We start from the raw sequence: 26346 nt of genomic DNA, 5'->3' as shown, positions 1-26346 counted from the left end.
CTGAAGCTGAATTCCCATGTCTGAGTAATCCTTTCGTGGTTTATCGGAGAAACAAACCTGGGCTCCTGATTTTATTAAAGAAATCATTTTGTTTTAGATGGAATCAGCTGAATCTTCTCATTTGTTTTTCTGAAGCTCCGGAAAGCTAAAAAACTCAGTTTATGATTTTCTTTTGGAGCCAAGTGTTTGACTGTGCATGCCATCTGACATTTTCTGGATAGTTCTAGGATGCAGCTGCGTGCCTAGCCTGAGTCAGTAATACAAATGCAATCTCCTTTCCAAACCCCGGGATCTGCTTCAGGGATAGCATCAAGCCCACCTAAGGAAAGAAAGCTGTGATCTCTCGGGGGAGCCCAGGCTTTAACCCATTTTCCCTGGGAACAGTGCCCAAGGGGAGCTCACCACTGCTTGGGTCCATCCATAACGAAAATCGTGACCTGGGGCTCCTCTCGTTGCTACTCCCAACATCTGGGGGCATCCTTGCCCCTCTCAGAGAAAGCCTGATTTAAACTAACAAACCAGAACATGGGCTGATGTCACTGTGGTTGAAAGGCCAACTTACAAGCAATACCTTGTTATTAGAAGTTAGCAATACGAAGCTGCCTTTGTGTGATTTAAAGCCAGACTATGAGTCAACACTACATAAGTACACCTCCAAAAGAGGTGACATCAAAACTGAATACAGGATACTTCAAATTGAGGCAGTTACTTAAAAGTTTGAAAATGAGAAAAACGAAGCTTTTTTTGTAGAAACCTCTTGTTATCTTTTCTCAAAAAATGTTTTATTTTGTATTGAAGTATAGCTGATTAACAATGTTGTGACAGTTTCAGGTGGATAGCAGAGGGACTCACCCATACATATACATATATCCATTCTTTCCCAAACTCCCCTCCCATCAAGGCTGACACATAACATTGAACAGAATTCCTTGTGCTATATATATAGTAGGCTCCTGTTGGTTATTCATTTTAAACATAGCAGTGTGTACATGTCAATCCCAAGCTACCTAAATATACCTCCTTTGCTGAGATAAATGAAAAACATGATATTTAAAAAAAAAAAAAAAAAAACTCTGAGCACTGCTACCGTCATAACTAAAGCAAAGGAGCAAAATCAAATATTTTGTCAATCTTCAAAGGCAATGTCTCAGTATGCATTTGGGTAATTGCTTCCAGGCTTATTTAATTAGTGTTAAAGTGCTTTTATATCTGCCATAGGTTTACCTTGCATTTATCAAACCACCATGTGTCGCTCACAGACCATTTTAGAGGCAAAATCTCAAACCAAAAATAGTTTGTGTCTGTTTCATTTCACACTTTTTTCACACCTGGCATCTATTTTTAAAGTAAAATCTGTCAAATGAAACATTTACTATGTCCAGGTCCTACTAGGTTGATTATAATTCAGCAGTGTCTAAGTGAATTTGTTTCCTGCAATAAATACAGTCATTTATGTCAATAGGAAAGACATGAAATTGATTGCCTCTTACTAACCTATTTCAAAGGTTGTCTTGCTATTAATGGGGCAATCACTCCGACTGGAAAAGCGCATAGACTAAACTATTACAAATGGCATTACATGGTATAGACTAGTTGAAGAGACATATAAACAAGAACGTGCTGAGAAACAATAAAAGGATGAAATCAAAGGCCCTGCAAATATACAATCAGTACTGCTTTCCATCCATTTAGCAAGACAAGCTTGATTGAGGTATTTACTAAACAATAGCTTTCTTTCCCTGGCTATCTGAATACTGCAAATTCTGAAATAAGATGTTTTGCCACCTTTGCAGCAATAGCTACGGAAATGACCTGACTTCTCCCTACTTCCACAGCCTGAAAGTGAAAGTGTTAGTCGATCAGTCCTGTCCAACTCTTTACGACCCCATGGTCTGTAACCCACCAGGCCCCTCTGTCTGTGGGATTCTCCATGAGAGAACACTGGATTGGGTTGCTAGCCTAGCAAAACTCAAAAGCCCCACTTGCTCCAGAAGGTTAACATCAGTTTCAAACCTTTCTAATTCCCTAAGTTCTGGGCAGTCCTAGAATTGTCAGTCCAGTCCTGCTCAGATCCAGAGCTTTCCTGGGGAGATAAATGCCAAGATCAGGTCCAGAGCAGCCCTAATGCATGTTTTGGCTCTTGGAGCCCCAAGTGGCTGTAAAATAGTTGAGAAAAGTCCAAGATCCTCAGATTTATCTCTTCTTGACACTCACTAATTTGGAAGGACTTGGTAGGAATAGAGAATGGCAGGGGAAAATAGGATTAACTTATTCTATAGACATTTATCTACTCTCTAAGACCCAGGAACCAAAGAACCAGGACCCAGAGATAGTCCCAAATCTATCTCAATCTGGTTTTCATCACCACCGTGTTCTTAGAGCTACACTTGGGGTTCAGTGGCATTAGTTTATGATAAAGCTCCATGCCAGTCAGGAGCCCAAATAGACAGCAGCTATTTCCACAGCACAGGTACTTGGGAAGAATCTCAGAGCAGTTCACAGTTCAACAATATCTTTAGATTTACTCCACTGGCCTATTTAACAGATGAACATGCCAACATTTCTACTTGAATTGTTATCCCTTAATTGGCTACAGTTGAGGTCTTCATAGTGTTGCATGCTTGGGGGAGGAATATGTGGTGATTCTGGTGATGGAGCCACTCAAGGAAAATTTCAATCAGGAGAAATTCAAAGATGACTGCTCTCTTTGCTTCAGAGTAATAATGCACTTTGTTATTAGTTTTATGTAAAGTATGTGAAGACTTATTACAAATAATGGGCTTCCCAGGTGGTGCTAGTGGTTAAGAATCCGCCTGCCAATACAGGAGACACAAGAGACATGGGTTAGATCCCTGGGTTGGGAAGATGCCCTGGAGGAGGGCATGGCGCCCTGCACCAGTATTCTTGCCTGGAAAATTCCACGGGCAGAGGAGCCTGGTGGGCTACAGTCCATGGGGCCACAAAGAGTCGGACATGACTGAGCAACTGGGCACATAGGGAGTAAATTGGGTTTCATTTATGTTTCTTTGTATTAGGAGTATTATATTTTTATGTACATTTCAACACCTCACCATTCGATCTCCAAGCAATATGCATTCTAGCTTATTTTAGTAGAAGAGTCTTCAGTACATTATATCATCTTTCTCCACTCATAGTTTACTTCATAAATCTTGATGCTTTTGCTGGCTTGAGCCAGATTACTTTTTTCTTGAGTTGCTTACGTTTTTTATTTGAGTGGGGAAAATCAATTACTTTTAAATCATCGCTGTGCTTGAATAACATTTGCAAAGAGAATATGAAATGAAATTTTTACTTGACTAAGGCTAGAAATCAGTCTGAGCCTTAAATCTTTTCCAATTGCTTTTCAATCTACTACTTTGTAAGAGGCAATCTGCATAGTAGGTATCACTTTTGGTAGTATTTATGCAAATTTACAAGTGTACTGTTTAATTCTGTATGCTTCCCTTGGATAAATTAAAATGAGAAAGGTAAGAAATCAAAAGTCACCGCTGTCAGTAAATTCCAGGATTAATAGAGCCTCCACTGAATGACATCAATGAAAATTATTATAATCGTAATATCCAGTATTATAAAATTTTAGCCTACTATGTGCCAGGCACTGGAACAAGTGCTTTAACCATAACTCCTTCATAATTTACAAGCATTTTACTTCAGATAAAATGAATCTAAATAATTACTAGGAACTTCTACAGTGATGGAGTATCTGGAACCTGACTTGCCTTCCCAGTGTAAATAATTAAACAAGTGAACAAAATATATATTTTTTTAAAAAAAACCTTCAAAACATTAGACAACAGGCAGTGCCTAACTGATTGCTGAGAGAAGAGAAAGAAAACATTGGAGAACCAACACCATCCTGGCTTTCTGCCTGGAACCAATTTAAAACACAGTGGTTTTGCTGAACTGAGGGGCATAATTGGAATTTGGAACGGGTCAGGCTTCACAGGTGGTGCTAATGGTAAAGAACCTGCCTGCCAATGCAGGAGGCGTACGAGACACGGCTAGGCTGGGAAGATCCCCTGGAGAAGGGCACGGCAACCCACTCCAGTATTCTTGCCTGGAGAATACCACGGCCCAAGGAGCCTGGCAGGCTACAGCCCACAGCGTCGCAAAGAGTTAGACACGACTGAAGAGACTTAGCACTCAGGTAGCTGTGATTTGTAGGACAGACCAGCACAGAAGTTAGAGCCACACAGAAAAGGAGCACCAGAGAAACGCTGCAGCCCTTGAGTTTATTGTTGAATACTGTGCCTGAGTCGGATGGAACGCCACAGGCAGAGCAAAGGGGAGGAAAGATGGACAGTGCCCACACCTCACAGAGGACTGGGAAGCATTTAAACTTTCACAAGTTGGAATACAGACATTTCACTGACCTCCCCACCACCCCCGCCCCAGGCATTCACAGAGGAAAAGGTCACACCTAAGTAGTAGGATGTAACTATCCCTACGGTAAATGCAACTAGAGTTTCACCTTCCAAAATACAGAACAAACTTTGAAAGAATCAATCGGGTCAGCACGTAACTTACCTACTCGCCACAAAGAAGGCCTGTATTTTTAAAAGAAATTCAATTACTCAAAAACTTAATGACTCACAATGACCATTCAGACAAACAAATACCAGATGTGCAAAAAAAGCAGGAACATGGGATGCATACCCAGAAGGGAAGTCAGTCAAAATTCAGAGATCCAGAAATATCAGCAACAGATGATGGTGAATAAATAAGAAATTTGTTCAAAATGTGAAGGGAAATCATGGGGAAGATGAAGATAAAAACGGAAGATATAAAAAAAAAGGTGAGTGGAACTTCTAAATATAAAAATGTCAAAGACAATATTAATAAAAAGAGAAAACTACAAATATCCCTCATGAATACAGGCACAAAAATTCTGAACAAAATATTAGAGGACAGGATTCAGTGATATAGAAAAAGAATTGTACACTATGACAAAATGGTGTTTATTCCAGACAGACAAGAAATTAATTCAATATTTGAGAATCAGTCAATATAATCCATCATACTAATAGATTAAAGAAGAAAAATCATATGATAACATCAATTGATGCAGAAAAAGCATTTGGAAAAATTCAACAGCTATTTATAACTAAAGCTATCAGCAAACAAGGAATAGAGAGTTACCTCCTCAACTTGATAGGAATAAATCTAAAAAATCTATAGCTAACATTATACTTGGGACTTCCCAGGTGACACGGTGATAAAGAATCTGCCTGCCAATGCAGGAGACATGGGTTTGACCTCTGGGTCAGGAAGATTCCCTGGAGAAGGAAATAGCAACCCATTCCAGTATTAACAGTCCATGAGTTCGAAAAAGAGTTGGACACAGCTGAGTACATGTGTACATGCACAACATTATACTTAATGGTGAAAGACTGAATGCTTTTCCCCTAATCCTGGGAACAAAGTAAAAATGTCTACTATCACCGTTCTTATTCAAACTAGTGTGAGACGTTCTAGCCAGTGTAATAAGACAATAAAGGAGAAGAAAACTAATACATATCAAAAAGAAAGAAATAAAAATGTCCCTATTTTTAGAAAATATCATTATCTATGTATAAAATCCCAAGGAATCTACCTTTGAAATCCTAAAGCGAATGAACTCATCAAAGTTAGAGGACACAAGACAAACATACAAAAATCAATTGTATATCTGCACACTAGCAATGAACATGTGCACACCAAACTACAATTCTATTTATAATCACTCAAAAAAGGGAGAAATCTTTAGCTGTACATGTATGGGAGTTACATGCTGAAAACTATAAAATGCTGATGAAAGAAACCAAAGATCTAAATATATGGAGCATCATGTGTGTTCATGGATTTTTTGTTGTTGTTCATGGATTGGAAGGCTCCAAATAGTAATGGTATCAACTCTCTCCAAATTAATATACAAATTTAACAGAATTTTTATCAATACTTCACCAAACACTTTTGGAGATACAGAGAATATTATTTTAAAATTTTTATGGAAGATGGCGGAGGAGTAGGACGGGGAGACCACTTTCTCTCCTACAAATTCATCAAAAGAATAACTGAACACAGAGCAAACTTCGCAAAACAACTTCTGATCGCTAGCTGAGGTCATCAGGCGCCCAGAAAAGCAGCCCATTGTCTTCGAAAGGAGGTAGGACAAAATATAAAAGATAAAAAGTGAGACAAAAGAGCTAAGGACGGAGATCCGTCCTGGGAGCTCTTAGGCGGCATTGCTTGGGGTAGGGTCCGGGCCTGAGTGCCCTGAGGACAATCGGAGGGAGCTTCTGTGAGTTGCCAACATGAACTGTGGGAGACCAAAGGAGAGAGAGTAAATTAACCGGCCCTAACACACTGCCGGCCGTTCGCAGAACAAAGAGACCGAGAGGGTCCAGAGAGGAGCTCGCAGGCTGCGGACCGGCCCAGCCCCGCCGGAGGCAGGAGGCAGGGGGGAGGGGAAGGTCGCGGCGAGACACAGGGCGCAGGCACCCGACCGGCGCGGGCGGGACTGGGGCTGGGGACGCGGAGGGCAGAAGGCGCGCGCACCCGACTGGCGCCCGCGGAAACTGAGACTGGGTCCGCGGAAGGGAGGGGGCGCGCCACACCTGGGGAGAGTGCGCCCACCAAGCCCCTCGCTGCCTGGACCGCTCTGACGGGGAAGGCACAGAGAGCAGGCGCAGCTTTTCGTTCCGCGCTTTTGTGGAACACCCGAGGGCTGGAACCTCGCGCAGCGCGGGGCGCACTCCATATAGAACAGCCGGAAGCCTGAGCGGCGCAGACGGAGAGGGCAGCGGCGGCCCCTCCCGGCAGCACCAGCCTGTCCCCGCGGCGCAAGCCCGTCACCACAGCGACAACCCCTCCCGGCACCGCAAGCCCCTCCCCGTGGCGCAAGCCCCTCCCCGCAGCGCCAGCCCCTCCCCGCGGAGCGACGGAACTAGCTACCTGAATAAGAGTCCACCTCCACCCGCCTGTGTCAGGGCGGAAATGAGGCTCTGAAGAGACCGGCAAACAGAAGCCAGATAAACAAAGGGAACCGCTTCAGAAGGGACTGGTGCAACAGATTAAAATCCCTCTAGGAAACATTGACTACACCGGAGGAGCCTGTAGATATCGAGAAGCGTAAGCTGGAACGAGGAGCTATCTGAAACTGAGCCGAACCCAGACTGACCGCAACAGCTCCAGAGAAACTCCTAGATATAATTTTACTTTTTTCTCTTTTTTATTTTTTTTTATTTTTTTAAATTTTTTTCTTTTTTTTTCTTTTTTCTTTTTTAGTTTTTCTCTTTTATTTTCCTTTAAAATCCCCTATTACTCCCCCATTACTCCTTAACTTTCATTTTCATAGACTTTTACGATTTTTTAATTAGGGGGGGAAAAAAATTTTTTTTTTCTTTTTTTTTTTTTCTTTCCTTTTTCTCTTCTATTTTCCTTTTTCTCTTATTTCTTTTAAAGTCCTCTAGTACTCCTCTACTACTCCTTAATTTTCATTTTCAATACACTATAACCTTACAAAAAAAAAAAAAAGAAGAGAAGCCCTATTTTTAAACCGAAGATTATTCTCTCCCAATCTTGACTCTCTGTTTTCTACCTCAGAACACCTCTATTTCCTCCTTTCCCCTTCTCTTCCCAATCCAATTCTGTGAATCTTTGTAGGTGACTGGGCAACGGAGAACATTCTGGGAACAGACAGCTGCGTAGATCTGTCTCTCTCCTCTTGAGTCCCCCTTTTTTTCTCCTCCTGTTCATCTCTATCTCCCTCCTCCCTCTCCTCTTCTTCATGTGACTCTGTGAACCTCTCTGGGTGTCCCTAACGGGGGAGAATCTTTTAGCCATTAACCTAGAAGTTTTCTTATTAGGGCTGTATAGTTGGAGAAGTCCTGAGACTACAGGAAGAATAAAACTGAAATCCAGAGGCAGGAGACTTAAGCCCAAAACCTGAGAACACCAGAAAACTCCTGACTACAAGGAACTTTAAGTAATAAGTGACTGTCCAAAAGCCTCCATACCTACACTGAAACCAACCACCACACAAGAGCCAATAAGTTTTAAAGCAAGACATACCACGCAAATTCTCCAGCAACACAGGAACATAGCCCTGAACATCAATATACAGGCTGCCCAAGGTCACACTTAACACATAGACCCATCTCAAAACTCATTACTGGGCACTCCATTGCTCTCCAAAGAGAAGAAATCAAGTTCCACGCACCAGAACACTGACGCAAGCTTCCCTAACCAGGAAATCTCGACAAGCCAATCGTCAAACCCCACCCACTGGGTTAATCCTCCACAACAAAAAGGAACCACAGACCTCCAGAATACAGAAAGCCCACTCCAGATACAGCAATCTAAACAAGATGAAAAGGCAAAGAAATACCCAACAGGTAAAGGAACATGAAAAATGCCCACCAAGTCAAACAAAAGAGGAAGAGATAGGGAATCTACCTGAAAGAGAATTTAGAATAATGATAATAAAAATGATCCAAAATCTTGAAAACAAAATGGAGTTACAGATAAATAGCCTGGAAACAAAGATTGAAAAGATTCAAGAACTGTTTAATAAAGACCTAGAAGAAATAAAAAAGAGTCAATTACAAATGAATAATGCAATGAATGAGATCAAAAACACTTTGGAGGGAACCAAGAGTAGAATAACGGAGGCAGAAGATAGGATAAGTGAGGTAGAAGATAAAATGGTGGAAATAAATGAAGCAGAGAGGAAAAAAGAAAAAAGGATCAAAAGAAATGAGGACAACCTCAGGGACCTCTGGGACACTGTGAAACGCCCCAATATTCGAATCATAGGAGTTCCAGAAAAAGAAGACAAAAAGAAAGGCCATGAGAAAATACTCGAGGAGATAATAGCTGAAAACTTCCCTAAAATGGGGAAGGAAATAGCCACCCAAGTCCAAGAAACCCAGAGAGTCCCAAACAGGATAAACCCAAGGCGAAACACCCCAAGACACATATTAATCAAATTAACAAAGATCAAACACAAAGAACAAATATTAAAAGCAGCAAGGGAAAAACAACAAATAACACACAAAGGGATTCCCATAAGGATAACAGCTGATCTATCAATAGAAACCCTCCAGGCCAGAAGGGAATGGCAGGACATACTGAAAGTAATGAAAGAGAATAACCTACAACCTAGATTACTGTATCCAGCAAGGATCTCATTCAGATATGAAGGAGAATTCAAAAGCTTTACAGATAAGCAAAAGCTGAGAGAATTCAGCACCACCAAACCAGCTCTTCAACAAATGCTAAAGGATCTTCTCTAGACAGGAAATGCAGAAAGGTTGTACAAACGTGAACCCAAAACAACAAAGTAAATGGCAATGGGACCACACCTATCAATAATTACCCTAAATGTAAATGGGTTGAATGCCCCAACCAAAAGACAAAGATTGGCTGAATGGATACAAAAACAAGACCCCTATATATGCTGTCTACAAGAGACCCACCTCAAAACAAGAGACACATACAGACTAAAAGTGAAGGGCTGGAAAAAAAATATTTCATGCAAACGGAGACCAAAAGAAAGCAGGAGTCGCAATACTCATATCAGATAAAATAGACTTTCAAATAAAGGAAGTGAAAAGAGACAAAGAAGGACACTACATAATGATCAAAGGATCAATCAAAAAAGAAGATATAACAATTATAAATATATATGCACCCAACATAGGAGCACCGCAATATGTACGGCAAACACTAACGAGTATGAAAGAGGAAATTAATAGTAACACAATAATAGTGGGAGACTTTAATACCCCACTCACAACTATGGATAGATCAACTAAACAGAAAATTAACAAGGAAACACAAACCTTAAATGACACAATGGACCAGCTAGACCTAATTGATATCTATAGGACATTTCACCCCAAAACAATCAACTTCACCTTTTTCTCAAGTGCACACGGAACATTCTCCAGAATAGATCACATCCTGGGCCATAAATCTGGTCTTGGAAAATTCAAAAAAATTGAAATCATTCCAGTCATCTTTTCTGACCACAGTGCAGTAAGATTAGATCTCAGTTATAGGGAAAAAATAGTTAAAACTTCAAACATATGGAGGCTAAATAACACGCTTCTGAATAACCAACAAATCATAGAAGAAATCAAAAAAGAAATCAAAATATGTATAGAAATGAATGAAAATGAAAACACAACAACCCAAAACCTATGGGACACTGTAAAAGCAGTGCTAAGGGGAAGGTTCATAGCATTACAGGCTTACATCAAGAAACAGGAAAAAAACCAATTAAATAACCTAACTCTACACCTAAAGCAATTAGAGAAGGAAGAAATGAAAAACCCCAGGGTTAGAAGAAGGAAAGAAATCTTAAAAATCAGGGCAGAAATAAATGCAAAAGAAACTAAAGAGACCATAGCAAAAATCAACAAAGCTAAAAGCTGGTTTTTTGAAAAAATAAACAAAATTGACAAACCATTAGCAAGACTCATTAAGAAACAAAGAGAGAAAAACCAAATTAACAAAATTAGAAATGAAAATGGAGAGATCACAACAGACAACACTGAAATACAAAGGATCATAAGAGACAACTACCAGCAGCTCTATGCCAATAAAATGGACAACTTGGATGAAATGGACAAATTCTTAGAAAAGTATAACTTTCCAAAACTGAACCAGGAAGAAATAGAAGATCTTAACAGACCCATCACAAGCAAGGAAATCGAAACTGTCATCAAAAATCTTCCAGCAAACAAAAGCCCAGGACCAGATGGCTTCACAGCTGAATTCTACCACAAATTTAGAGAAGAGCTAACACCTATCTTACTCAAACTCTTCCAGAAAACTGCAGAAGAAGGTAAGCTTCCAAACTCATTCTATGAGGCCACCATCACCCTAATTCCAAAACCAGACAAAGATGCCACAAAAAAAGAAAACTACAGGCCAATATCACTGATGAACATAGATGCAAAAATCCTTAACAAAATTCTAGCAAACAGAATCCAACAACATATTAAAAAAATCATACACCATGACCAAGTGGGCTTTATCCCAGGAATGCAAGGATTCTTTAATATCCGCAAATCAATCAATGTAATACACCACATTAACAAATTGAAAGATAAAAACCATATGATTATCTCAATAGATGCAGAGAAAGCCTTTGACAAAATTCAACACTCATTTATGATTAAAACTCTCCAAAAAGCAGGAATAGAAGGAACATACCTCAACATAATAAAAGCTATATATGACAAACCCACAGCAAGCATCACCCTCAATGGTGAAAAATTGAAGGCATTTCCCCTGAAATCAGGAACAAGACAAGGGTGCCCACTCTCACCACTACTATTCAACATAGTGGTGGAAGTTCTGGCCACAGCAATCAGAGCAGAAAAAGAAGTAAAAGGAATCCAGATAGGAAAAGAAGAAGTAAAACTCTCACTGTTTGCAGATGACATGATCCTCTACATAGAAAACCCTAAAGACTCTACCAGAAAATTACTAGAGCTAATCAATGAATATAGTAAAGTTGCAGGATATAAAATTAACACACAGAAATCCCTTGCATTCCTATATACTAACAATGAAAAAACAGAAAGAGAAATTAAGGAAACAATACCATTCACCATTGCAACAAAAAGAATAAAATACTTAGGAGTATATCTACCTAAAGAAACAAAGGACCTATACATAGAAAACTATAAAACACTGATGAAAGAAATCAAAGAGGACACAAACAGATGGAGAAACATACAGTGTTCATGGATTGGAAGAATTAATATTGTCAAAATGGCTATTCTACCCAAAGCAGTCTATAGATTCAATGCAATCCCTATCAAGCTACCAACGGTATTTTTCACAGAACTAGAACAAAGAATTTCACAATTTGTATGGAAATACAAAAAACCTCGAATAGCCAAAGTAATCTTGAGAAAGAAGAATGGAGCTGGAGGAATCAACCTGCCTGACTTCAGACTCTACTACAAAGCCACAGTCATCAAGACAGTATGGTAGTGGCACAAAGACAGAAATATAGATCAATGGAACAGAATAGAAAGCCCAGAGATAAATCCACGAACCTATGGACACCTTATCTTTGACAAAGGAGGCAAGGATATACAATGGAAAAAAGACAACCTCTTTAACAAGTGGTGCTGGGAAAACTGGTCAACCACTTGTAAAAGAATGAAACTAGAACACTTTCTAACACCATACACCAAAATAAACTCAAAATGGATTAAAGATCTAAATGTAAGACCAGAAACTATAAAACTCCTAGAGGAGAACATAGGCAAAACACTCTCCGACATAAATCAAAGCAAGATCCTCTATGACCCGCCTCCCAGAATATTGGAAATAAAAGCAAAACTAAACAAATGGGACCTAATGAAACTTAAAAGCTTTTGCACTACAAAGGAAACTATAAGTAAGGTGAAAAGACAGCCCTCAGATTGGGAGAAAATAATAGCAAATGAAGAAACAGACAAAGGATTAATCTCAAAAATATACAAGCAACTCCTGAAGCTCAATTCCAGAAAAATAAATGACCCAATCAAAAAATGGGCCAAAGAACTAAACAGACATTTCTCCAAAGAAGACATACAGATGGCTAACAAGATGCTCAACATCACTCATTATTAGAGAAATGCAAATCAAAACCACAATGAGGTACCATTACACGCCAGTCAGGATGGCTGCTATCCAAAAGTCTACAAGCAATAAATGCTGGAGAGGGTGTGGAGAAAAGGGAACCCTCTTACACTGTTGGTGGGAATGCAAACTAGTACAGCCGCTATGGAAAACAGTGTGGAGATTCCTTAAAAAACTGGAAATAGAACTGCCATATGACCCCGCAATCCCACTTCTGGGCATACACACTGAGGAAACCAGATCTGAAAGAGACACGTGCACCCCAATGTTCATCGCAGCACTGTTTATAATAGCCAGGACATGGAAGCAACCTAGATGCCCATCAGCAGATGAATGGATAAGGAAGCTGTGGTACATATACACCATGGAATATTACTCAGCCATTAAAAAGAATTCATTTGAACCAGTCCTAATGAGATGGATGAAGCTGGAGCCCCTTATACAGAGTGAAGTAAGCCAGAAAGATAAAGAACATTACAGCATACTGACACATGTATATGGAATTTAGAAAGGTGATAACGATAACCCTATATGCAGAACAGAAAAAGAGACACAGAAATACAGAACAGACTTTTGAACTCTGTGGGAGAATGTGAGGGTGGGATATTTCAAAAGAACAGCATGTATGCTATCTATGGTGAAACAGATCACCAGCCCAGGTGGGATGCACGAGACAAGTGCTCCGGCCTGGTGCACTGGGAAGACCCAGAGGAATCGGGTGGAGAGGGAGGTGGGAGGGGGGATCGGGATTGGGAATACATATAAATCCATGGCTGATTCATATCAATGTATGACAAAACCCACTGGAAAAAAAAAATAAAAATAATAAAAAAAATAATAAAAATAAATAAATAAAATTTAAAAAAAAATAAAATTTTTATGGAAAGGTGAAGAAATTAGTATATGTCAAACAGTTTTGAAAGAAAAAGAGTAATTGAGAAGATCATTCTGCCTGGTTTCGATATTATACAACTACGGTTATAACGCTTCTCACGTGGCTCAAAAACCCACCTGCCAAATGCAGGCAACGTGGGTTCGATCCTTGGGTTGAGAAGATCCCCTAGAGTAGGAAATTGCAAACCACCTCAGTACTTTTGCCTGGAAAATTCCATGGACAGAGAGGAGCCTGGCAGGCTTCAGTCCATGGGGCCACAAAGAGTCTGACATAACTGAGTGATGGAGCATGCACAGTAATGAAGATGGAGTTGCAATGGCAGAGGAATAGACACACAGATCAATGAAACAGAAGGGAGAATTCAAATGAATATCGCCAACTGATTTTTGACAAAGGTTTAGAAGGAATTCTGTCTAGGAAAGGCAGCCTTTTCAAAAAATGGTGCCTGAGATTTGTACTTCAATAGGAAAAATAAAAGCAAGCCTTCTAGTTGGAAGATCCCAGAAAAGAATGCAGACTGTGAAGAAAATCATCCAAGAGTATTTACAAATGTATGACCCAAAGCTCCGTGAGGGGTGAGGGGCAGTGCTGACCTAAGTGACCTTGGGATGGGCAGAGCTGGCAGGACCGAAGGCAAAAGGGGCTGGACGCCAGCACTGAGTATAAAGCTGTTCCCACAAGGATACAAGTTGAGAATTCTGACTCTGCTCTACACGTATGCAGGAATTAAACAAGGAAAATGATGCTGGATGGTACTAGCCAGGAATCTTGCTGTTGGTGTGGGAATTTTCAAATAAACAAGAGAGAAGACTGCAATGATCCATGTAGCAATGGAGTAGAGTTGGAGAAATTAGTATAAATTCATGTTTAGCTTAATTCAAATAGAGATGGCTACGCAAAACTCAGCACTGGCCACAGGACTGGAAAAGGTCAGTTTTCATTCTAATCCCAAAGAAAGGCAATGCCAAAGAATGCTCAAACTACCGCACAATTGCATTCATCTCACACGCTAGTAATGTTCAAAATTCTCCAAGCCAGGCTTCAGCAATACGTGAACCATGAACTTCCAGATGTTCAAGCTGGTTTTAGAAAAGGCAGAGGAACCAGAGATCAAATTGCCAACATCCGCTGGATCATCAAAAAAGCAGGAGAGTTCCAGAAATACATCTATTTCTGCTTTACTGACTATGCTAAAGCCTTTGACTGTGTGGATCACATTAAACTGTGGAAAATTCTGAAAGAGATGGGAATACCAGACCACCTGACCTGCCTCTTGAGAAATCTGTATGCAGGTCAGGAAGCAACAGTTAGAACTGGACATGGAACAACAGACTGGTTCCAAATAGGAAAAGGAGTACGTCAAGGCTGTATATTGTCACCCTGCTTATTTAACTTATATGCAGAGCACATCATGAGAAATGCTGGGCTGGAAGAAGCACAAGTTGGAATCAAGATTGCTGGGAGAAATATCAATAACTTCAGATATGCAGATGATACCACCCTTATGGTAGAAAGTGAAGAAGAACTGAAGAGCCTCTTGATGAAAGTGAAAGAGGAGAGTAAAAAAGCTAGCTTAAAGCTCAACATTCAGAAAACTAAGATCATGGCATCTGATCCCATCACTTCATGGCAAATAGATGGGAAAACAATAGAAAAAGTGGCTGACTTTATTTTTCTGGGCTCCAAAATCACTGCAGATGGTGATTGCAGCCATGAAATTAAAAGTCGCTTACTCCTTGGAAGGAAAGTTATGACCAACCTAGATAGCATATTAAAAAGCAGAGACATTACTTTGCCAACAAAGGTCCGTCTAGTCAAGGCTATGGCTTTTCCAGTAGCCATGTATGGATGCGAGAGTTGGACTATAAAAAAAGCTGAGGGCTGAAGAATTGATGCCTCTGAATTGTGGTGTTGGAGAACACTCTTGAGAGACCCTTGGACTGCAAGGAGATCCAGTCAGTCCATCCTAAAGAAGATCAGTCCTGGATGTTCATTGGAAGGACTGATGTTGAAGCTGAAACTCCAATACTTTGGCCACCTGATGCGAAGAGCTGACTCATTTGAAAAGACCCTGATGTTGGGAAAGATTGAGGGCAGGAGGAGAAGGGGACGACAGTGGATGAGACAGTTGGATGGCATCACCGACTCAATGGACATGAGTTTGGGTAAACTCTGGGAGTTAGTGATGGACAGGGAGGCCTGGCGTGCAGCAGTTCATGGAGTTGCAAAGAGTCGGACACGACTGAGCGACTGAACTGAACTGAACTGAACGCGATGGCAATATTTATAAATACATGGGTTAGTATACAGACACATTCGCTTGCTACGTCAGCTGAGAGGATCTAGAAGCAAAGGCCTGCCTGGAATATTGAGCACAGCTTGAGGTAAGATCTTGGTTTCTAGTACCATTCTCCAATAAAGGGAACTATTCTCCTTGGAGAGACGGCTGATTCTAAGACTAGAGCAAGAAATATACAAGATAAGACTGGGGTATCTTCAGTGCCAGAAAGCATACAAAACACCCACACAACCACCACCAACACAACAACAAAGTATGTTCATAGTTCGGGGACAACAGGAGCCAAATGAAAGGATTCCCAATGTCCAAAATCTGGAACATTCTGAGCAACAAAATAAATTAAAATATTCTGGATTTAACTCGAAGCATAAAATAAATATCCATAACGCCACACTGATACAAACAAATGTGGCAAAACAGACAAATCTCTCCTACAGAAGAATTTCACATAGTTTAGTGACTTTTCCTTCAAAGATGTGGTATAACTCCCCATTCCTTAAGTGTGGTCCTTTCAAAGAGTAAAATATGCCAAGAGGGGGAAAGAATAACATTACAGGGGAAAAATCTGGTAAACACTATCCCAGTTAAGTCATCAAGGTCAACATCAGTGGTCAGAAATCATACTGATAGTATGTAGCCTTGATATGTGGGATGTGCTTAGAAAGTCAACAAAGGACATGCAGGGATATTTGGCCAAAGAGGAAGTGGAGATGTAAAATAATCACACGAAAAGGGGTCCAACATCATTTATCATTCGTGTGTGCATCAGTCACTCAGGCATATCCGACTCTTTGCGATCCCACAGACTGTAGCCCGCCAGGCTCCTCTGTCCATGGGAGAGTTCAGGAAAGAATAGTGCAGTGGGATGCCATTTTCCTACTCCAGGGGATCTTCCCGACCCAGGGATCAAACCCATTTCCTGTGTCTCCTGCACTGTAGGCAGATGTTTTATCTGCTGAGCCATCAGGGAAGCCCATATTTATCATTAGGGAAATTCAGATTAAAACCACAAGACATCACTAGACACATATCAAAATAAAAAATGAAGACAATATCAAATGCTAGCAAGGGGAGAGATGAACTGGATTATTATGCATGGTAAATGGGAAGGAAAAGATGGTTAAATCACTCTGGAAATATTCTGACATCTTTTTTTCTTTTTTTGAAAAGTCCATATCAACTACTAAATGACCCAGCACTTGAATTCCTGGGCAACTGTTACAGAACAAAATGAAAAGTTATATTCACACAAAAGAACTGTAAGTGAACATTTGCAGCAGCTTTCTTTGTAATAGCTCATACTTGGAAAAAACTCAGATTTCTTTCAACAGGTGAATAGTTAAACAAATTGTGGAGTATTCATACCATAGAAGGCAGATCAGCAATAAAAAGGAAGACACTTGATACACACAATGATCTGGATGAATTGCCAGAGAATTATGCTGAGTGAAAAAAACTTGAAAGGTTACATGTTATATGATTCCATGTATAAAATGTTTTTGAAATACCAAAGTTATAAAGATGCAGAACAGATTAGCACTTCCCAGGGATTAAGGAAATTTTCCTGTAGTGGACAAGAAATGGGCGTGGCTATCAAAGGACAGCATGAGGAATCCTTATGATGGAAATGGTCTGGATCGTGACTGTGTCAGTCAGTAACCTGGGAAAGACACTGTACTGTAGTTCTACAACATGTTGTCACTGAGGGTAAACTGTACACTGGATCCCTCTATTATTTACTGAAACTGTTCATGAAGTTTGAAGTTTCAATTATCTCAAAATAAAAACTTTGATTTTGAAAAAACAGCCCAAGGGGGAAAAAAAAGACATACAGATAGTCAATCATTTCCTAAAAAAAAAATGTGCTAATGAATTCTGCTAGCTAAGCTGCTAGGATAACTTTGTACTTACATGGGGAAAAAATAAACTTCCATCCTTAAGTCACACCACACACACAAAAAATTAACTCAAGACCTAAACCTAAAAGCAAAATCTATTTTTAAAAATTCTAGAAGAAAACATTGAGTAAAATGTCATCATCATAAGGTAGGCAAAGAAAGAATAAACCAAAAGAGAAAAAAATTGATAAATTAGAGATTACCAAAAAAAAAAAACAAAACCCAGCACTTGCTCCCCACCAAAAAAAAAAGAAAAAAAATTAAGAATGCATGGAAGGTGCTCATTTTGGCAGCACATATAGTAAAAAATTAGACCAATACAGAGAAAATTAGCACGGCTCCTGAGCAAGGATGACATGCAAATCCATGAAATGCTCCATATTTTTGCTGTATGGCTCAGCAAACTCAAGCAGGGGCTCTGTATCAACCTAGACGGGAGGGATGGGGAGGGAGACGGGAGGGAGTTCAAAAGGGAGGAGATATACCTATACCTATGGCTGATTCATGTCGAGGTTTGACAGAAAACAGCAAAATTCTGTAAAGCAATTATCCTTCAACAAAAGATAAATTAATTAAAAAAAAAAGAATGTATGGATGGATGTACTGCTGGGGGAAAAAAAAAGAATGAATGGACAAGCCAAATGTTTATCTGACAAAGGATTTGTATCTAGAATATGCAAATTACTCTAACAACTCAATGACATGACAAAAATTCAATTTCTAAAAAATGCGCAAAAAATTTGAAAAGACCCTTCACAAGGGAAGACATATGAAAGGAAAAAAGTGAAAGTAGTTTCTCAGTTGTGTCCTACTCTTTGTGACCCCATGGACTGTAGCCCGCCAGGCTCCTCTGTCCATGGGATTCTCCACGCAAGAATACTGGAGTGGGTAGCCATTTCCTTCTCCAGGGGATCTTCTCAACCCAGGTATTGAACCCACATCTCCTGAACTGCAGGCAGATTCTTTACCATCTGAGCTACCAGGGAAGCCCAAAGATATCTGAAGGATCAGTAACTACATGAAAGATGCTCAACAACAAAGAAAGGCAAATTAAAATCTCAATGAGAATAAAACACTGATGACATGTGCCTGTGAAAATGAGCTGGAAATTACAGAATATTCTCCTGTGAACTGAAAGACAAATACTGAAACGTAGCTGAAAAATGTTGAAGAATGTCTACAGCTGACTAAAAACAGGCATTTGTTATTTTCAAAGACCAGTTAGAGTGATGTTTGAGCCTACTTCAATTGGAAGAGTCCTCCTGCTTGCTGTGATCACAGTAAGAACAACGAGAAAGGCCTAGGGGAGGACTTTTCACCTAGAACATGAGTTGAACATGATGTAGCAACTAAACAACAACCAAAAGGTATATGGCCAGTGGGGGAGGCAGAGGGGATTGAGAGGCAGAAGACACACAGAAAGAACACTACTGAGAAGAAGAGCATGACACGGGTGTTCGGGAATCAAGCAGGCAAGGGGGGCCCAGGACAAGCCTGGAAAGACTGGATGCAGCCAAACCTCCCAGGTCCTGATGATCCAGTTAAAAGTCTTAAAGACAATGATATGCCAGTAGGTGATTTTAAGTAGGGAGAGACAAGATTAGATTTTCATTTAAAAGGTCTCTTCAGAGTTTTCCTGATGGCTCAGTGGAAAAACAATTCGCCTGCCAACGCAGGAGATGCAGGTTTGATCCCTGGGTTGCGAAGAACCCCTGGAGAAGGAAATGGCAATCCACTCCAGTATTCTTGCCTGAAAAAAAAAAAAAAAATCCCATAGACAGAGGAGCCTGGCGGGCTACAGTCCATGGGGTCACAAAGTCTTAGACACTACTTAATGACTAACATTTTCACTTTCAAGGAAATAAAAGCTTCTTTGCACTCTGGATAGGAGTAAATATTGGTACAAGGTTTCTTCCTGGAGAGCAATATGGAAATAAGTATGTATTCTCCTGGATCCTGGGATTCCATTCCTAGGAAATTAGCTCAAAGAAATAATTATACAAGTTCACAAAGACATGCATGCAAGAATATTCACAGTAATATTGTTTACAATAGGAAAAAGTTCCATCTCTCCAAAAGTTGAATTGAGCATGGGTTAAAAAAAAAATCCTGACATATCATGGAATGGATGACAGGACAGCCAATAAAAATGATAAACAGAAGCATATTCCTTAATGTGAAAGCACATTTATAAAATACACATATCTTTAAGTGAAAAATAGTATGAACAGTATGATTACTTTTATGTTCAAATATATGCATTTATGGGCTTCCTCGGTGGCTCCGCGGTAAAAAAGTCTGCCTGCAATGCAGGAACTGCAGGAGATGTGGGTTTGATCCCTGGGTCAGGAAGATTCCCTGGAGGAGGGCGTGGCAACCCATTCCAGAATTCTTGCCTGGAGAATCTCATGGTCAGAGAATCCTGGTGGGACACAGTCCATAGGGTCGAAAAGAGTTGGATATGACTGAAGCGACTTAGCAGGCACACACATATGCATTTACACTACACACTGTATCTTAAACACAAACAGACCTTCAGGAAAACCCCTGGATATATGTAACAAAATGTTAACAATGGCTGTCTCCTAGTAGCACAGTTTTAAGTGGTGGGGTTTTTTTTTCCCCCTATGGCACTATATTTGCTCATTTTTCTTCCAAGCTTTTTATTATTTGTGGGATATAAATGTCTAGGGGAAAAAATGGAATGCTTCCCCAATATTATTTTGCATTTATTGATGAGGACAAATGTCCTTGCATGTTTATAAACCAGTCAGAAAAAAAACCACCTACAGATAATTTTCTGAGTGAGCCCACTTCTCAGTCCCAGGAAAAGCCAAAAGAAAAACAAAGGATGTGACACAGATAAACAGAAGGAAAATCAGAGGTCGCTCCTCCTGATTTTTGACTGTTGGCATCTTCCCCAGAAGCACAAATGAGGTTCCCCAGGGATGGACTGGGGGTCCAGGTTCTGTGGAATTCTTCAAGGTTGGTGAGGCGGCCACTGTGGCTTAGCAGGGAGAAGTGAGCATGCAAGGCACTCTCCAGCCAATGATAACATATTTCCAGAAACTTCAGTGCCCACCTTCTTCTGTCAGCACCCTGTATATTAACCTTTCCCAACCTGCAAGCCAGAGTGACCCTGATGCTTTTGTTGGCTGAGCAAGTGCTAAAAACAGAGACCTGACCTACACTCTACATCTCCGCACTCCTATGCTCAGCTAACAAAGCAAAGGATGGAATCCCCACTACCCAGTCTAGTTCAGTTCAGTTGCTCAGTTGTGTCCGACTCTTTGCAACTCCATGAACTGCTGCACGCCAGGCCTCCCTGCCCATCACCCACTCCCAGAGTTTACCCAAACTCAAGTCCATTGAGTCGGTGATGCCATCCAGCCATCTCATCCCTCTGTCGTCCCTTCTCCTCCTGCCCCCAACCCCTCCCAGCATCAGAGTCTTTTCAAATGAGTCAACTCTTCCCATGAGGTGGCCAAAGTACTGGAGTTTCAGCTTCAGCATCAGTCCTTCCAATGAACATCCAGGACTGATCTCCTTTAGGATGGACTGACTGGATCTCCTTGCAGTCCAAGGGACTCTCGAGAGTCTTCTCCAACACCACAGTTCAAAAGCATCAATTCTTCGGTACTCAGCTTTCTTCACAGTCCATCCAACTCTCACATCCATATATGACCACTGGAAAAACTACAGCCTTGACTAGACAGACCTTTGTTGGCAAAGCAATGTCTCTGCTCTTTAATATGCTATCTAGGGTTGTCATAACTTTCCTTCTAAGGAGTAAGCGTCTTTTAATTTCATGGCTGCAGTCACCATCTGCAGTGATTTTGGAGCCCCAAAAAATGAAGTCAGCCACTGTTTCCACTGTTTCCCCATTGACTTGCCATGAAGCGACGGGACCGGATACCATGATCTTAGTTTTCTGAATGTTGAGCTTTAAGCCAACTTTTTCACTCTCCTCTTCCACTTCATCAAGAGGCTCTTCAGTTCTTCTTCACTTTCTGCCATAAAGGTGGTGTCATCTGCATATCTGAGGTTATTGATATTTCTCCTGGCAATCTTGATTCCATCTTGTGCTTCCTCCAGCCCAGCGTTTCTCATGATGTACTCTGCATATAAGTTAAATAAGCAGGGTGACAATATACAGCCTTGACGTACTCCTTTTCCTATTTGGAACCAGTCTGTTGTTCCGTGTCCAGTTCTAATTGTTGCTTCCTGATCTGCATACAGGTTTCTTAAGAGGCAGGTCAGGTGGTCTGTTAGAATTTTTCACAGTTTATTGTGATCCACACAGTCAAAGGCTTTGGCATAGTCAATAAAGCAGAAATAGATGCTTTTCTGGAACTCTCTTGCACTACCCAAGTGGCTCCTAATTTCTTTTGAGAATCTGATGACAATTTAAGAACTTCTCCCTCAGCATTTACATACGCATATGACACTTCACATCTGTTTGGGGTGCTCACAACCCCCTGAGGTCTTTGAGGGGTGACTTCAAAGGAGCCCTTGTTATGTTTGTTCCCCTTGCCCACAGTGAATTTCCCCACTCAGAGCCCAGAAGCCTCCGAGGCTCCTCTTGAATCCAGCCCTGTCCTCCCCATCTGTTCTTCCATCAGATGTTTTCTCCCTCATGCACTCCTTCTGCCCACACCTCTCCTGTCCTCACCTTCACTACTAATTCAAGATCTTCCCTTAATCCCCCCAACCATCTCTCCATTATGCAAAATCCAGATGTTAATATACGATATTTGCCTTTCTTTTTCTGACTTACTTCACTCTGTATAAGAGGCTCTAGGTTCATGCACCCCATTAGAACTGACTCAAATGCGTAGGGCAGTAAAGGCGATGCAGACATAAAGAACAGACTTTTGGACTCAGTGGGTGAAGGAAAGGATGGGATGATTTCAGAGAATAGCGTGGAAACATATACATTACCATATGTAAAACAGGTAACCAGTGGGAGTTTGATGTACAATACAGGGCTCCCAAAGCTGGTGCTCTGTGACAACCTAGAGGGATGGGATGGAGAGGGAGCGGGGAGGAGGTTTGGAATGGAGGGGACACATGTATGCCTGTGGCCAATTCATACTGATTGATTCATTTTGATGTATGGCAAAAACCATCACAGCGTAGTAATTACCCTTCAAATAAAATAAATAAGTAAATCCAGACACTGCCTATCTTTCGATAGAAATAAACCTGGTGGTGGAATGCAGTTTCTGCAGCAGACACATTTGACCCTTCCATTCTCCTTCTCGCCTCCATTAGCACTGACACTTTATCAGGTGTGAGTGTAATCGTTCATGTCTCACGTTTCAGAGCTACAGGTCAGAAAAGGTACATAGCAAGGGCAGGCTCAGCAAGTCTTCAAACCAAATGCTGATATCCTAAGAGCCTCACTTAACGACAACACAATAAATTATTTTAAAGCAGGTCTCCATCCAAGCGCTGCCTGCTTATCTTCTGCAGTACAATTCATATTTTGCAATAATGTATGCACAGAGGTTTCTGGGTTTTCTTCACAGCTGCAATCTCAGGGATTTTGCAGTAATTTGAAAACTCAGTTTCTGGCTCACTTGCCTGTAAATCCTGGTGCGCAGACACATGTGCCATTGAGACCTTCGCCGTCACAGGTGCCTCCATTCAGACAGCTGACATTAGCGCACGGGTCCTTGTAGGATTCGCAGTGGATTCCTGCAGAGACACAGATGCAAAAAGGGTAACTTGCTAAGGTCTCCAGCTCCATGGCCTTTGAAAGGAAAGCGTTTGAATAGACTTGAACAGTGTGAAGGCTGATTCCCAGAAGGGTGCATATGTGTGTGCATGTACACGCACGTGTGCACACATGTATATGTACTCATGTGCCCACCCTTGATTTTTGCTGTTGTTTACTCACTTAAGTCATGTGCAACTCTTTGTGACCCTATGGACTGTAGCCCACCAGGCTCCTCTGTCCATGGAATGCTCCAGGCAAGAATACTGGAGTGCGTTGCCATTTCCTTCTCTAGGGGATCTTCCTAACCCAGGGATTGAACCCACATCTGCTTTGGCAGGTGAATTCTTTACCACTGAGGCACCAGGGAAGCCCACCCTTGACTTTAAGTTGCAAAAACACACCTTACGAGAAAATAACAAATTCACTACCCAATCATAAGTCCCACCATAAAATCTTCTCTGTATTTTCTCTGACCCCACACCCCAAAGTCAGGGCAACAGAAAGTTAAAACTTTGAAAGATAAAATTTATCGGTGACACATGCTTTCTAAGTCTCCAAAAGAAACAGACGTAGCCAGACAGTCTACAAAAAAAGTCAACATAACTGATAAACAGTATCCTGAAGGTAAAGATTTGGAGTCAGATATTTAAACGAGCTCCAGTTGTAGTTTTGGAAAACTACAGGAGAAAGGAGGTCCTTAGACTTCATCCCCAAAGATCAAACCAGTTCACCACAGATGAAAGGCAACATGTTGCACACATACTGTGTTCCAGCCCCTTCTACTGTGCTTTATGTATAAGGTGATCCTCGAGTCAACACTAGGAGACAAATATCCAAATGCAAGGTCACCAAGCTGGCGGGGAGGGACCCAATGATGCTGGTCACTTGAATGTGATCTTGTGCTCACTAAACAGTTCACGAGATGGAGCTCCGACTGCCATGGAAATATACAACAGTCTATGGAGCTCTGCACCCATTCAACAGCAACAACAAAAGAGGCACTGAAAAACAGTCTTTATAACAAAAACAGTTCCCACTGGTGTTAAAAAGTAGTCTATGTGTATACATATGCACACAAAGGCTTGAAGCTGAACTGAGAGAAAAAGAAATTATTTGGCATGTCACTTTGTACATCTCTACATTGTTAGAATTTTTCACAATGACTATATAGCATTTTCATCATTTTATTTATCAAAAGAACTTTAAAAATCCAATGCTCTTAAAAAGGTAGAATTTCTGGTGTTTCACTGGAAGGTCAGATGGATGAATAGGCTAATCTCTCTTTGTTCCCCTCCCCTTTGGAGAGGAAGATAAATTACATTCTGTGTAAGAAAGTATATAATGATACTTTTATCCTTTCTGACAGTCTCAAGAAAATATAAGCATAAATCAAATAATAAAAGGATATTTATTTAATTTCCACTTCCCTACTTCACTCACATTGTACAAAGGACTGCCACCTCCAGGGACTCATTTTGACACTGAAATTATTCTTGCTGGGACTTTTTTTCTCTCCTTTCTTTTCTAATTTTCAATGTCTTAAGAAGCAAGGTTCAGGAAATGGGATGGCGTTGGGAGGGGGGCGTGGGATGCAAGAGAAAAAGAAAACAGAACTCGCTATCTGTAGTTACACTAATGATTTCCTGGAGCCTGGTAAAGCGAAGAGGAACTAAAGAGCCTCTTGATGAAGGTGAAAGAGGAGAGGGAGAAGCCTTAAAACTCAACATTCAAAAAACTAAGACCATGGCATCCAATCCTGTCACTGCATGGCAAATAGATGGGGGAAAGAATGGACACAGTGACAGACTTTTATTTTCTTGGGCTCCAAAATCACTGCAGTGACTGTGGCCATGAAACTAAAAGGTGCTTGTTCCTTGGGAAAAAAGCTGTGACAAACCTAGACTGCATATTAAAAAGCAGAGATATCAGTTAACTGACAAAGATCTGTATAGTTAAAGCTATGGTTTTTCCAGTAGTCATGTACTGATGGGAGAGCTGGACCATAAAGAAGGCTGAGCACCAAAGAATTGATGTTTCTGAACTGTGGTGTTGCAGAAGACTCTTGAGAGTCCCTTGGGCTGCAAGGAGATCAAACCAGTCCATCCTAAAGGAAATCAATCCTGAATATTCATTGGAAGGACTGATGCTGAAGCTAAAGCTTCAATCCTTTGGCCACCTGATGTGAAGAGCCAACTCACTGGAGAAGACTCTGATGCTGGGAAAGATGGAGGGCAGGAGGAGAAGTGGGTGGCAGAGGATAAGATGGTTGGATGGCATCAACGACTCAATAGACATGAGTTTCGGCAAACTTCAGGAGATGGTGAAGGACAGGGAAGCCTGGTGTGCTGCGGTCACAAAGAGTCGGACACGACTGAGAGACTGAGCAATGAACAACAAAGCATCTTAGAATGGATGCGTTTTCATTTCTTTTTATCCTTTGCCATCATATCCAACTTGTGAACAATATTCTACCACATATTTTTCTAAAGTGCCTTTCAGATCTTTGCCTGACTTTTCTCCCTGCAACCACCACCCCAAGCCCACTGCCTCATGCCTGGTGGGAAGCACTCCCAGCCCCCAAATATCTCCTGGCTCCCTCTCTACCTCCAGAGACTTGATGGCACCTCCCTGACTCATCCTTAACAAACCCACGACTCACAGTAAATATTCAAGGTCAAACTAATTTAAAGACTGGACTTCCCTGGTGGTTGAGTAGTTAGGAATCTGCCTGCCAATGCAGGGGACACAGGCTCAATCCCTGGTCCAGGAAGATTCCACATGCTGCAGGAACACTAAGCCCTCGTGCCACAACTACTGAGCCTGCACACCTAGAGCCTGTGCTCCACAAGAGAAGCCGCTGCGATGAGAAACCTGCATTCCTCAA

General features: G+C 41.0%; 1 protein-coding gene and 1 non-coding gene across 2 annotated transcripts in view; one reads left to right on the top strand and one right to left on the bottom strand.

Annotated features, from left to right (window-relative positions):
• The window catches only part of DNER (delta/notch like EGF repeat containing), a 382981-nt gene that overhangs the window by 21197 nt on the left and 335438 nt on the right, over window positions 1–26346 (bottom strand). The window contains exon 10 of the mRNA XM_061147964.1: window positions 23327–23440. Within this exon, the coding sequence (XP_061003947.1) occupies window positions 23327–23440 (114 nt within the window). The remainder of the gene's footprint in view (window positions 1–23326; window positions 23441–26346) is intronic.
• Window positions 18018–18126, top strand: LOC133061124 (U6 spliceosomal RNA). The gene has a single exon (XR_009693953.1). It is a non-coding gene; the product is annotated as a U6 spliceosomal RNA (small nuclear RNA).

Source organism: Dama dama, chromosome 8, assembly GCF_033118175.1.
Source record: "Dama dama isolate Ldn47 chromosome 8, ASM3311817v1, whole genome shotgun sequence".
NCBI classification, from domain to species: Eukaryota; Metazoa; Chordata; class Mammalia; order Artiodactyla; family Cervidae; genus Dama; species Dama dama.
This window is presented reverse-complemented; position numbering and strand designations above follow the sequence as displayed.